Genomic DNA, 15,385 nt, shown 5'->3' with positions numbered 1-15,385 from the left:
TAGCCAAAACTAAATCTATACAATACAGTATGTTACAAAATGTCAGTTTAAGTGCAAAAGTTTGTGTCCGCAGCCGGTTTGACGATGATCGATTCGTGAATTAATATTGCGAAATAGCAATCGGAATATTGACGATGAAATAATGATGAAAAGAGTGCCGCCATCGCTTCCGTCGGCATTGGAGGCGCTATCGATCCTATGTGCCCAAGTTACTGTGCTAATATACTTTTACATTTATGTACCTGTATTTAATCACTTTCTATCACTTGCAACGAGGATGGAATTAAAACATCACTTTGCCTATAAAAAATCTTTTAAAGTACGAGCTAGTTTAAAATCATTTTATCTCTAGTCTTTAATAATCTTTATTTTATTAGAATGTCATATTATTTACACGTTTGATATAGTTTTAATATAACAAATATAGTTTCACCGTCATCTTGGTAAAACTACTCGTAGTTTTCGTTTAAATACTACATACCTTTCAATTTATTTTCAAACCCAAAGGCTGGTTTTTATTTTGGTCAAAAAGTAAGCATTGCCATCCAACGTGGCAATGCTGCCAGCCTCTTGGGTACACTCCCGGTGGGCAGCGATGAGGAGTTTTTTGATGCCATTTTATAATTGTTTTTAGTTGTATATATGTATAAATAAGTTTATTTTTACGTCATGTAAATATGTACTTATTCAATTATCTTCAAACTGAATTTAATTTAACTTGGTTTGTATATTTTGCAGTGAGAACGCTGAAAACCGCACACTTACTTTCAGTTTCTTGCATTTATAGTACAGAAACTATTTATATTTTGTACGTCATTAGTGCCTTGCTACCTAAAATACTAAAAAAAACTTGAGCTAATTAAGCTTAAGCTAATTATATTGTCGATTTCAATACATACGAGCGCAAATTATCTGTTTTAAATCATTTAAAGCGTGTTTTACAAATAGAGTTTCACAATGTACAATCTCAGACACATATATTATTCGCAGTCGCACAAAACAATGATAAATGATAAGTTCAATCTGCAGCTGTAAGAAACAAAGCTGCGATATATTGAAACCTTGTTCGATATTATATTGTACATCTGTTGAAGGTTTTTGTACAAGTTTTTAGTTTTAAACATTGTACGTTGAATTTTAGATAACATATTGGTTTTCGATTAGTTTAAGGCAGTGATTCCCAAAGTGGTCCAGGTGGACCCCCAGGGGTCCACGGGAGACTTGCTGGGGGTCTACGTAGGCGTGAACAAAAAATGGGGGTCCATAAGATGTTAATGGGGGTCCACGAAAACTTATCTGCTTTTGATAGTAAAGAGCAAAAATGTAAGCATAGTTTTTATAAGGGCCTACCTACATTGTTTTAAGTACCTATCTAAGCAGATAATATTTTAATAAGGCAAGCGACTGTTACTTGTCCAAACTTGCGTATTCGATATTACATACAATTTCGTGTATAGACTTGCAAAGCGCACAGTACGTGTACAGATTTAAAAGAAAACTTGATCAAATTCAAAGCAGACATTGCGTATTTGACAGATTTGTTTAAAAAAATTAATGATATTAACTTGCAGTTACAAGGGGACAGCCTGAATTTAATAAAAACAAAGGGGATAATTTCGGCTTTTCTTGGGAAATTGAAATTTATGAAGCAAAACATTAGTCGGCGCGAATTCTCTCAATTTCCAAACTTGTCGCAGGTAGAATGTATTGATGAGGATATCCATACCTACAGTCAACATTTAAGTGCCCTGCATGATGACTTCAAAACCAGGTTTGAAGATATACTGACGATGGATATACCACCATGGATCATAAATCCATTTGATGAAACGGAAGTGGCCAATGTTGTATTACAAGAGGAGCTGCTCGAGCTAAGCACTAATGAGAAGCTGAAGGTGAAATTTAGAAAAGGCTACCCAACATTTTGGCTGCAAGCAGAAATACCCGAAAACTATCCTGGACTGTGGGAAATCGCAAAGAAATTTTTAATAGCTTTTACCTCGTCATACCTTGTCGAAAGGAGTTTTAGTGCCGTTACAAACCTCTTAACAAAAAAAAGGAGCAAATTAAACATCACAGAGCAGCGGGATTTGCGGTTATTGCTCACAAAAATAAAGCCAAACATTGATCGTTTGCTGACACTCCATCAGATACATCCTTCCCATTAATTAAAATTATGACCTGAACCTATATTACCTTAATATTTTTTTTCTTACCACCACCATTTTTCGTTTTTATTTTACATATCGGAATACAGGAACAGAACTCAGAAGTGACACAATTTTTATTTTTTGGCGACTTTAAGAATGTGGTAGAAATGTAGCAGCAGGGGGTCCACCGAAACCAGTAAAATTTTGAAAGTGGTCCACGAGAAAAATAAGTTTGGGAACTACTGGTTTAAGGCCTATCTTGTTATGACAGGATCACATCTATCATCTAAGGTTCTCCTGCGAAATTTTAATAATGGCATGTAAATATTTTAAGTATTATTTTTGAGGCAATGTTTTTGTATAAAAAAAAGTATGTCGTGGTGGCCTAGTGGGTAAAGGACCAACCTCTCAAGTATGAGGGCGCGGGTTCGATCCCAGGTCAGGCAAGTACCAATGCAACTTTTCTAAGTTTGTATGTACTTTCTAAGTATATCTTAGACACCACTGACTGTGTTTCGGATGGCACGTTAAACTGTAGGTCCCGGCTGTCATTGAACATCCTTGGCAGTCGTTACGGGTAGTCAGAAGCCAGTAAGTCTGACACCAGTCTAACCAAGGGGTATCGGGTTGCCCGGGTAACTGGGTTAAGGAGGTCAGATAGGCAGTCGCTTCTTGTAAAGCACTGGTACTCAGCTGAATCCGGTTAGACTGGAAGCCGACCCCAACATGATTGGGAAAAAGGCTCGGAGGATGATGATGTTTTTGTATAAAAAATTACCAGGTAGGTTAACTTAATTATTAACTTACACATTAACAATTGCTTTTCCTGCTTCGAGTTTTATTAATTAAAACTTCACAAAAAGGTTACAAAATTATTAATTCGTTATTACACTTCCACACAAGGGTTCCTGCGAATGAATTCGATTTATATTTTTTCTGTTTTAAAGTTCAAGGGATTTCTTTGCACCCAGTAATTTACAACTAGGTATAATAGGTCAAAGCATAGTTCTAGTATTAGAGGAATCTCTGTAATATCAGTGAATGCGTCTGTTTGTGCTGTTAGACGCTCTAGTGTGGCGATGTGACAGCTTGACAGTATGACAGCATGACGGGGTGACAGTATGACGGGGTGACGACGTGCAATCCTCACTTATCTCGCACATCATGTGTGGATGGATGTAGATGATGTTTCGTGAGATGTTACAGGATTCAGGCGATTCGGAAGACATGGGGATCGGCCCGTACTTGGAAGAAGATTTAAGATATTAATTGTGAATGAGTATCGACTCCAAAATAAGGTTTATGGTCTTACCAATATTGTGATTCAATTGTTTACTTGTATTCAATATTTTAATCATGCAAAAAACTTTAGTTATGTATATCTGCCGAGTCTGTTTTTTATATTGCTTGCTTTGATTCTACCGTTCATTTTAACTAGAAATCATATCAGTATTCACTGAGTATGTATTTTATTCATTTTCTTTATGCCGCAATTTGGGTTTGTATGTATTTATGCACATTTTGATCTCTGTTACAAAATGATACATTTAAAACGGAATGGATTGATAACTACTGAGATAACATTGTATGCAATATAACTTTGTTGTAGAACGGACGAATCACACTGTGTCCGTGAAAATCTATATCCCAAAAGTTATAAAATAGTTACAATTCAATTTGTCTAGTCCTATAGGATTTACTGTTACACATATGCTATGCATACATATGCTTTCTCAAACAAGAAAAAACATATTAACAGGTTTTACCTATAAACCGTGGTAATCAAATTGTAGAAGTTAATATAAAGTAATAAGAAAGGACAGCAAGTGACACGGCGCCTGCCTCGATGACACTTTATTGAACTAATCACGACTGAAGTTAGAAACCGTCACAATATCGACTTTGATTAACAGCCGAACTGTCCCATCTCGAACCTAAGTATTTCAAAGAATATCACAAAAAAACATATAAGTGTCTTTTCACGGAATTTCTTTTAAGTTTAATGACTTTTTATATCAGTTAGAAGATATTCTCTCTATTTCAAGAAAACATTTTCTAAAATATAAAATGTAGGGAATACGGTTCAGTAAATACGCAAGATGTTGCTACGCTTTCGTAGCGCTTGCTACGACGCGTAGCATTTCCGTAGCGCGCTCGTAGCGTGTTCGAAACATTCATAAAATGAGATGGGTTTCAAATGTAGTTGATACACTTGCCAGCAAAAATATTTGCTCACCGACTTGAACAAAGTAAATCTAATTCTTTGGGTGAATCGATTTATTTTATTTACGTCCTTCAAATGGAACGGTCTAAATCAATTAGTTGGATAAAAACCGTGGCTCGTGGGCAATTAGCAGCAGTGGGCGACGCGCTGATTGATAGACTAAAGCGAATATTTGTACAATGAATAATTAATCTTATTGCCTTTACCTGCCTAATTGATATTTTTGTCGAATAAAAATAAATGAAATAGGTGATTTAGGCGTGTGTTAATTGGTAAGGCGTAGGCGTCGTTAGCATGTTTCCTGAGGAAATATAATTATTTCGTTGCTAGTAGCGCGGAATTCCGCGAGTGTTCCCAGCGGAACATTTAGAGCGTGTAGTGTACTAGAGAGTACCTCTTTAAGTACTAGACATGTTCTTATCTACCCTTTGTTGTAGATGTGTGACCTAGAAAATTTAATTTTAAGATAATTTTGTTAATAAGGCTAATATGCAAATTAATATATGAATTTGGTGGTATTAACGTAGATAATGTTTACTAAATGCTAATGATAATATGCTTCTTATGTAAATATGCTCTAAGTGTCTTTTAAAACCGATTACATTTATTTTTATGATTTTATTGATTTTTTTCAGTAATCAACTTTACTTAAAAAAAAAATTACTTTTATGTAAATTCCAAAAATGTGGAAAACAACGGTTTTAGCCAACTACTAGTCCCTAGAACCCAAAATTAATCCGTAAAAATACTTGCTTATAATATGAACTTACCGTGAAAACTCGACGTAAAGTTTTTCAGTAGTTCCGACGAGCGCCTGGCTGTGAGCTGCGTTGGTGACTGAAGTCCTGGACGGGGCGCGCGCCTTATATACCGCGAGTGCGGGGGCGAGGGGCGGAGCCTCCGCGGCTACTCCCGATAGCAACTCCTCCCCATTTTGACAGCAACCTGGTGACGTACACTGTGACGTCACGATCATTCCTTCATATTATAACTGTACCATTTAGGAAATTACCAAACTCACAGGTTTTAGCAAGCATAAGGTAACAAGAGCTTCCAGGAAGGTTGTTGTTGAAGAGGTAGCCCGATCATCACCATTAATAATTGATCTTACAGTACCATTGAAAGGTATCTTTTAAAAGGTTAGATCTTTGCGACATGCAAGCCACACATTTCTCAAGGGAAATGCCAAAAGTACTCGCTTGCCAATTTTTCTATGAAGAATGATCAAAAGTAAGCTGTATGTCCAAGCTTACCAAGCCACCCAAAAACTGGTTACAACGTTTATAAAGTATGTGCGTCGAAGGGTGCGTTGCACAACTTTTAAACATATTGCGAAATAGACAGTAAGCGTCTATTTCCGTTCTTCAAAAAGATTACCTTTTTCTTTGAACTTCTACATACGTACATGGCCAACAATATACGCTGTAGATACTTATTTATAATCTGTATGTAACCTTTAACAGGTGTATGTAGCATTTACATAGTTGAGCTACAAGTCTAACGCGGGTTCCGCAGGCATTACCGAACAGAGCGGTATCTCGTGAGACGGAACGCCAAAACTTGTGGAATTCCAATCAGCGCGCCTCGGAGTAAACTGATGCCATCGACTGCTTATCTAGCGAGTTCTTGCTAATTTGTTACCGCTACATACATGTATTAGTCGTGGTATCCCAAATAGGAAATGTGGAGCTAGATTCTGAGTCAGTCAAGTAGTATTATACAACTTTACTAAAGTTTAATATGTACACGCTATATATACAACCTTAAACTACTTATCTCTTTATATTACAAAATACTATATACAAAAAAGTAACAAATATATAAAAAAAAACATTGACTAGACGTCGAAGTATTCCTCCGCATCACTGTCTTCCATCACTTTCTAAGTGTATCATAAAACTTTGTAAATCTGGAATCACGAAACAAACTCTCACGAACTCTGATTTACGCTCATTCCTTCTCAACATGAGAAGGGGCAGCCAATAGTCTACCGCTGATGACATACATGCTTGGCTATGTGGCGTATGGTCATGGAGCAAGCATCTTGCTCAGAGCATTGTGACTGCTTGTATGTGCCATTGTTACTGCCGCAATGCGTATTTCTTTGGTTTGTTTCCACTGTACATTGTGCTCGTTCTACTGTACAGTTCTATCGTAGAACTAATGGGATTTCCACTAGTCCAGTAATTACTACTATATAGTAGAATAAAATATTCCATTATTGGCAAGATTCTCACCAGTTCTACTATTTTGTTATGCCTCATATTGTAGGACTAGTGTCAACAAAACACATTAGTTCTACCGTAGAACTAGTGGGAACAAACCATTTCTTTGTGACTGAACAGGAGTTTGTAAACTGACACTTTCACCTTATTATAAACTGTCCCCTAAAAATACCGGGTTTAGCACTAAGTTTAAACCAATAACTTTGTTTGAGACGATGATTCCTAGTATTAAAGATGATAGATTTTAATTACCACGTAAGGTAGACATAGTGTTGACTGGGCACACTATTTTTTAAAAGAGTAACCCTGGAGTTTCTTGCCCCATAGGAAGCTATTTTTGGAATGGACAAGTACGATCAAACTTATTTAGATTTTTGACGTATGAGTGCTTTAGTTAGGAACAGGTCAGTTAATAATATATGTTTACATACAAACATGTTACATGAGTGTATGCATGGTGCATCTGACCGTCGCGACATAAACCCCGTCGGCTGAGACGTCGTAAACGGCTCGTAAACGGCTGATTAACGGCCGGCGGCTGATGAATGGTTTCATGACTATTGTAGTGTGGAAATATTGCTAATTGGACACTATTTCATGAAATATGTATATGTAAAGAATATTTTTTGTTAATCTTTGTGGAGCTAGTAAAAATGAAATAATTTGTTCAATGACTTCTGTATGAGTACTAGATGTGATGGTAGCTGCTAGCTACTTCATTGGTGTTTGTTTTTGAAACAAACACCTTTTTAATAAAAGTGTCATGAGCGGATTTCGGATCAATTAGTGCCTTTTTCACGCTCTGTCTTCCAATCAATCATACCTTAGTCATAAAACCAATTTTAAAATTGAAAGTTTGATAATCTCTATTGTTGCAATAAATACGAGATAGATACATCAAAATTATTTCAGAAATGGCCATCCCTACAGTACATGAGAAAGCTTTTATGAAACTAAATTAATAATTTCATCAAATTGAAACTAAACGAGTTTAACGTGTTAAATTGATTAATTACTGAATTTGTTGCTGAACTCTAACTAAAAGGTTTATTGCATTGTTCAAATATTGTGGAAACTGAAAAAAACAAAGTTATCAACGTGTTCATTTGGCGTAGTCATGTTACGCTTGCTACGCCGTAGCCGGCGGCTACGAACTGCGCTCAACTATTGAATGTTTGAAATGGGACTTATAATCTCTGCAAAGTCTGGTAGGATTGAGGTCTAACTATGTTTTTCTAGTATTTCCATAAGTATAGGTAAAGCCGCGTGAGTGAGTAGTGAAGACAAACCCACACAAGGCAGGATGGTCAATTACCGGCGGCAGTTAACTTTACTTTATTATTGTTTCACTTTTTGGTTTACGCGATACTGCAGGGCTGCTACTTTGCTAAGACATGATGGAAAAGCTTATATTATACAAGAACTTTCAGGCTACGGCAAGAAAAGGCGTATAAAAATAATATTTTCATTGCCATTGAAAGTTAAGTTTCGTTCATATTGTAAGCAAAATTATGCAAAAAAAAATCAAAGGTCAGCAGTAAGTTTAAATTACTTGGATAAAGTATACTATTTATTTACTATACAGGCAAATAAGGGTTTGTTTAAAATATTTACATATTAGCCTAGTTCCTAAAAAAGTTCTCAATTCGCCTGAATAGTTTTAATTTTTTGTGGTTTGTAAATTTATAGTGGTTTCGGTTTCACACGAACAAAAGGGAAGCTTATTTCCACTTTTAATTTCCTGGCAGCCCTACTGATAGCGACCGGGAGAGGGCAGTTAAACGCAATTGACTCAGTTATGGGCATACGATTAAATACTTTATTTCGTTCGCTACCGCAGTATATAAGAGCTGTACCACTGCCTTGTACCATTGTGTGGTCAGACTCACCGTGACGGACAAAGCACGCTAGATACATTAGGATATTTAAAAGTTAAAAGCTAGGACCAAAACTGCATAACGAATGTACCTAATTGAAACCAAAGAATAACTTTAACAAGTTATTTACTTTATTACTTTAGCAAGTTATTCTCAAGTTGTTGTATCTCTAAGGAAATACTAAAATAACGTAGGTGTACTTTTAATGACATTAAATATTATGATAGATATTATAATGGTCTATTTTAGACAACATATTGACAGGTAATTAAAATAAGCACCAACAACATTAACTTTTACTGTAATAATAACTAATTGCATTGGCATTTGCTTTTTTCATTGTAATATATGGTATGGTACGTGGTTTCCCCAACATACTTCTCGTAACCTGATATAACATAGCCTAGGTAACTAGAACATAGTGTAACTCTCAACAGTGAAATAACTTTTCAAATAGGTTTAGCACTTGTAATTCAAACAAGACCATGTTTCCACTACATACTGCTACATATTTACATATAGCTACATATATACATATTTATGAATACATATTGTAACACCCAGACCACGGCTAACAAGCATGCTCATCACACAAATGTCGACCGAGCCAGGAATCGAACCCGGGACCTCAGCTTCGGCAGTCCGGCATGGTGACCATTGCGCCATCGAGGTAATATGCGTATAGCCTTTCATCTTCACACACTTCATCATCCTCTGAGCCTTTTTCCCAATCATGTTGGGGTCGGCTTCCAGTCTATCCGGATTCAGCTGAGTACCAGTGCTTTACAAGAAGCGACTGCCTATCTGACCTCCTCAACCCAGTTACTCGGGCAACCCTTTGGTAAGTAAAGTAAAAGCCCAATAAAACTATTAACCGACTAAAAGTCTGCAGTATACCCCTCTCAAAGCCCACAGCTGGCCTTAAATCATTGTGTATAAACTAGACTAAGATATGTACTTATACAATAAAGTATAAGTACTATCTATAGTATCGTTTTGAAATTAGACAGACTCCTAGCTGTGTTATCTAATGATAAATTATGCCACTTAAATATGCCAGACGATTAATTATTGTAGAAGTTCGGCCTAGTTATGCAAAACATATCGAATGACGCTCGGTTAAGGTATCACTCTCACCTGTACGCCGTGGGAACTGCCCACATCTTTGGAGATATAGATTCAAAATTATAAAATGACTAGCTGACAGTTGATGACCGCTGTTACACGTGCAACCCATAGGACCCAGCGCGCAATTATGTAGAAACATGAACATTTCATGAAACGCGACTATTTCATGCTCGAGCTTTTCATGAAGTGGTTAAATCTACGGTATGGCTACGACAGATACAAAATCACATACAGTCTTCATCAATAAGGGCTATCTGAAATCTACAATGAAATATTTTTTCAAATGGGTCGGGTATTTCCTGAGATTAGCACTTTGAACTTAACAAACAAACTATTCAGCATTTTAATATTATGTAGTATATGTTTCGGTTACATTTACATACTATGAATAACATCAGGATCAACCAATTCACAACTTATAACCTCGTTTCATACTTAAAACTTTTTTTGAACAGTTTCATAAGTGTTTAAATAATTATCATTTCCATTATAACCAGGTACAAAACAAGTCAGCGACTGCAGGTGACCCGTGAAACAGCTATTTTCCGATGCTAATTTATGTCTCGCTGTACATGAATATTTAGATATCATTTTGTTTATTAATCACCTTATTTAGCATCTGCTCTTACTTAATAACTTATTGTCCGATAGGATTTGACAAACAAAACAACTGACTGTTGAGTAACAGTCGACTCAATAATGTACTATGTGGGGAGACAGACTGGTACAATATTGACTTATAGGATTATCAGCTTAGAGATTATATCGAGATTTTGTTGTTTAGCTTGTATAGACGTTATATAATCCTTTGTCTTAGGTTTTTCCTGAATAGGAATAGAAGATTATTACAGAAACACTATTTCTAGAAGCCTATAAGTTTTGGAGAATCCCACGAGATTTTATTTAAACAAAAAATTATCTTTAAAATGTTCACAGCCTTATCCATACTTACTACACATACATAATAAACACATTACCTTACTTCGCGCAGTCGGCTAAACATACAAGGCTGATTAGTTACCACAGGCAGACTCAACAGCAGATTTGCCGAGAACAATGAACAAACACTCGCTGTTGACAGAACAGATTAGACAAGATTACTGACACAAGTAAACTGGCTTATTGTCATCAAGAATAGCCATCTGCGTAATGTGGTATATCCAGTTAGCTGACATATTGAGCAGTCATTTCAGTCATTTTTCCGATGTACGTTTTGAAGAATGGTGGTGTCCTGCGTTAACTGACGTCATATGATAAAATAGGTAGATATAGTTAGATGTGGTCTCGAACCATACATTGCATTGCTCTACCATAGGCTGCTTACATTTACGTGTATATTCTTAAGTCCAAACGTTCTAGAGATGTTACAAAAAGCCCTCCACACTCTTCAGAGAGCATATTCTCTAGTTAGTTCTTAGTTACTTTTTACACCAGAACCAGTTTAAAAATCCAAAAATCAACAATTTGTTGTGTAACAGTGTTCGCCTCGGCGCCAGCATCGCCACAGTTTGGCCAGCTCCTCAGCAATGCGGTGCAGGCGACAGGACAGCTGGCTGTGCAGGCTGCGGGAGAGGTGGCAGGGATCACTCACACACTCGCACGATACGCTCACGACTTCGACATGTTCCCGGACAAGTCTAAACAGGTACCTCAGCATTTAAATTTTTTTATCATTTTAGTATATGTTCAAAAATATGGGCCATGCAGGCGGGTGCCTATGAGGTACCCATGACGGCTATAGCGTTGATCATTGCCTGCACACACTTAATAACCAAATCAGCAATATTGTCAAAGTTTGGTTAAACCAATCCTAGAACAGAATTAACTAATTTTGTAAATGGTATTCTAATAGTTACATGGTTTATTTGTCAGGCAGACATGTTCTCGTTGTCAGGCAGACATGTTCTCGTTGTCAGGCAGACATGTTCTCGTTGTCAGGCAGACATGTTCTCGTTGTCAGGCAGACATGTTCTCGTTGTCAGGCAGACATGTTCTCGTTGTCAGGCAGACATGTTCTCGTTGTCAGGCAGACATGTTCTCGTTGTCAGGCAGACATGTTCTCGTTGTCAGGCAGACATGTTCTCGTTGTCAGGCAGACATGTTCTCGTTGTCAGGCAGACATGTTCTCGTTGTCAGGCAGACATGTTCTCGTTGTCAGGCAGACATGTTCTCGTTGTCAGGCAGACATGTTCTCGTTGGGAAAACTATTCGACTTGTAACAGTGCACGGTGGGGTTCGTGTGTGTGTAATTATGTAGAAATAGACGAAATTTAGAAATGACTTACAGGTTGACCACCTTCCTAAGTTTTGTGAGCATATAATCCGTAGTACAATTCCAATTATAAGATTTTCAGTCTCTTATTCTATTTAAAAGAGACTAATGATATCCTATGATGCCCCATTGTCAAGTAGTTAAATTAAACCAACCCACTAATTTAGAAACCTCATAGGCGGTAAGTCAATTCGCCACGTTTAATGTATAATTAAATGTGTAAATTGGCGATTTACGGAATGAAAATAATGAATGAATCGGTTATAGATATGATATGGTGCAACTCACTGTTATGAATAAAAAATACATAAAAATATGAGCTCTTTCTCACGAAGTTTTCAATTGTTTTCTATATAATTGTAATAAGGCGTAGTATTGAAGTTGTGATGGCTGTCTCACTTGATTATTGTGAATGATATATCATAGTTATTTATGTATACTGTTAGTAAGTAACAGAACAGGATGTCTCATGTGAGGTTCCGAACAAGGATGATAAATAAATGATGGGTTTAAAGTATAAATAGTAACTACCAGTTATGCAGTAGGCACAGCCTAGCTAATGTCCTGAGCGCGCGATCATCAATTCACCTGACACGCGTGGGGCTCGACAATATGCTGCTTGATCGCTTTATAAATAAAATTCTCCCTAAGAATACATAATAACTTTGTCAGTTTGAAATTAATTTATAGAAGTTCTATTTTGACGGCACAAAACACACTTATCAGCGCTTAGACTGTTTTCCAGTTGCTACAATTTTATTCTGTTTCAAAATGTGAGGTCTCTCAGTATGCCATTTACAAGTTGATTTTTGAACCTATTGTGGTGTAATCAAATTACGGAGATTCAAACAGCCAGAGGAAAGGACAAAGGCTACAAAAACATATTTCTTTGTCATTGTTCATCACAAAAGTTACCTTTTACACTAGAATATTACTAGAATATTTTCCATATGCACACGAGCGTGTGTGTTTGTGGAAAATTATTGTCTGTGTATTTTTTAAAACGCTTACCATCCATGTGGAAGCATGTTATCAACGTTAATAATCATAAAACAGTAAAGCTCATCATCATCATCAGCCCAGGCCTCATAGGCCTCTCCAAGTGCACGCCACTGAGACCGATTTTCGGCTTCAGTAAAGCGCAATAAGCTTGAAACTGGAGCAAATTCACGTCAATAGTGCAATGTTTGGGAACCAAACTCACGACGCCCGTGCTTCTCCATAGGAAGCTACTTTTGGAATGGGCAACTAGAATCAAACTTATTTATATCTATGACGTGTATAACTGCTTGTAAAGGCCTACATGAAATAAATGATTTTATTTTGATTTTGACATCTCAATCCGGCCGATACTTTAGCCATCGGGTTATTGATGCTGAAATTGTTGTATTATGTCCAGGTGCAACGTAACTACACGCTAACTGAGGTGCAGCGGTGCAACGGTGTGGCGGGAGGCTGTCTGTTCGTCGTGTACAAGGGTTTGGTGCTCGATCTCACCGAGTTCGCGCCCTATGTGAGTTGCAGTAGTTAAGAAGCTTGTTTTAATTAATATGTAGGAGTGCGAAATCTTTACACTACTTACCTACTTTAATAGTAACTATACTTCGAAAAATAATTCAGGCTTATGTTCATCACTTGCGACCATAAGACCAACGAGGCAGTATCTAAGCATAGCTATATCATACATACAAACAACATGTATGTAGATAAACATCTCCTTAACCTTTATGAAAAGTTGGTATAATTAGGTCCTTACTGGGCTTTTTGCAAGAAGACTGCATGCAAGTTTCGACTTAAGTATAACTTCTTTACACGTGCCGTGCCAAGAGGATGAACGAATGTTCTGAAAATCATTTAGATAGCTAGAACTATCGGAAATATGGAGACTCGATCTGATTCCACTATCGGCGTCTGTGGATCCATGCATATCCGCCACAAACGCTTTGTATGCAACAAGATCGGATTGGTTTGTGATGCTTGCAGTCAGAGCTTAGAGTTACCACGTAAGCCGCACGCTATCGTCAATTAGTGACGCTTGGTGACTGCATATCTCTGGCGTGACCAGTCGACTGCAACTGTCACAAATACTGTATTGATATGACCCAGTGAGATCATTCAAACCTGAGGTTGAACGGTAACCGAACCCAGATGTTTGCGATACATTGTAGGAGATAGTCAAAGTCAAGGCTTTTTAGGGTTCCGTATCCAAAGGGTAAAACGGGACCCTATTGTTTTTGCTCCTCTGTCCGTCCGTCCGTCCGTCCGTCCGTCTGTCACCACGCTTTATCTCATGAACCGAGACATGATGAGAGAGTTGAAATTTTCATAGATGATGTAGTTTTGTTGCCGCTATAACAACAAATACTGAAAACTAGAATAAAATAAATATTTGGGGGGGGGGGTCCCATACAACAAACGTGATTTTTTGCTCATTTTTGCTCGATATCGCTAACGGCAGCAGGTATAAGCGGAATGTTACGGAACCCTTCGTGTGCGAGTCCGACTCACACTCGGCCGGTTTTTTTATTTCATATAGACCTATTACAGGTGCTTGAGAAACGTGATATCTGTGTTGTAGTGGAGTCATTCCGAAATATATTTAGGATATTATGTGCAAACGTAACTGAATGTTCATCTATATGCACACAGTATTAATTTGTGTGCATTGACACGAGATACGTGGGTATACTATTCATTATATAACTTCACTAGAAATGAATAAACTTTTTCAGAAATCAAATCGTCCGACACATTTCCAATGACTACATTCTGGAAATAAAATCAACTGAACCGACAACCTGAAAACAACGGATATTGAACCGTTTGTTTACATTAACTTTGAAGAAAATTTGAAATATCAATGACAACTAATTGAACAGTGTTGACATTTTCTTTACAATTGGTGTTGCAAATTGAAATAAATACAAATTTAAAAAAGAGACATCTTGCGAAGAATATATTAAACTTTACTCTGTGTTCTACTGTTTTAAGAGCCATCTATTGAAGACTGTTGGAACTAAAGCTGCCCATTTTATATGATCCGCAAATACGTCAACTAGTACAACGGTCAGCGTAGTCGAGTGGCTTTGGGTTACGACTGAGCGTAAAGTGCTCGAGTTCGAATCCCATATACGACAACGTTAAAAAGAGTTTTTGAACTACTCTATTTATTTACCAAGAAATAATGAATTTCTTAGATAATATAACGTTTCGGCGTACTCACGTTCGAACACAATCGGATCCTGTTGTCGATGACAGTGGTGACATCATCTCACAAACTCTGGAATGTACTACTAATAGCATGCCAGACATATCTGACGATGAGGACAACGACGAAGTAAGGAGGTTGAAAGACGAAATAAAGAAATATGAAGCACAGTTAAACAGTGCTCATAGAGAAATAGAAATATTAACATTGGAGAATAATCAACTCAAACTTTCAAATGAAGATTTAATTAAGAAAAATAATTTATATAAACAAGTAGCTACAAACAGTCCAATAAAATCCA

General features: G+C 37.0%; 2 protein-coding genes across 3 annotated transcripts in view; one reads left to right on the top strand and one right to left on the bottom strand.

Moving 5' to 3' along the window:
* LOC124635720 (prothoracicostatic peptides-like) overlaps nt 1–5,201 on the bottom strand; it is a 52,422-nt gene extending 47,221 nt beyond the window's left edge. Inside the window, exon 1 of the mRNA XM_047171671.1 lies at nt 5,145–5,201. The gene's annotated coding sequence lies outside the window, so the exon portion shown is untranslated. The remainder of the gene's footprint in view (nt 1–5,144) is intronic.
* LOC124635721 overlaps nt 1–15,385 on the top strand; it is a 35,205-nt gene that overhangs the window by 14,584 nt on the left and 5,236 nt on the right. For both annotated transcript variants that reach the window (XM_047171673.1, XM_047171672.1), the window contains exons 2-3: nt 11,083–11,249; nt 13,276–13,389. In XM_047171673.1, the coding sequence (XP_047027629.1) occupies nt 11,083–11,249; nt 13,276–13,389 (281 nt within the window). The remainder of the gene's footprint in view (nt 1–11,082; nt 11,250–13,275; nt 13,390–15,385) is intronic.

Source organism: Helicoverpa zea, chromosome 13 (genome assembly GCF_022581195.2).
Source record: "Helicoverpa zea isolate HzStark_Cry1AcR chromosome 13, ilHelZeax1.1, whole genome shotgun sequence".
Classification (NCBI taxonomy): Eukaryota; Metazoa; Arthropoda; class Insecta; order Lepidoptera; family Noctuidae; genus Helicoverpa; species Helicoverpa zea.
This window is presented reverse-complemented; position numbering and strand designations above follow the sequence as displayed.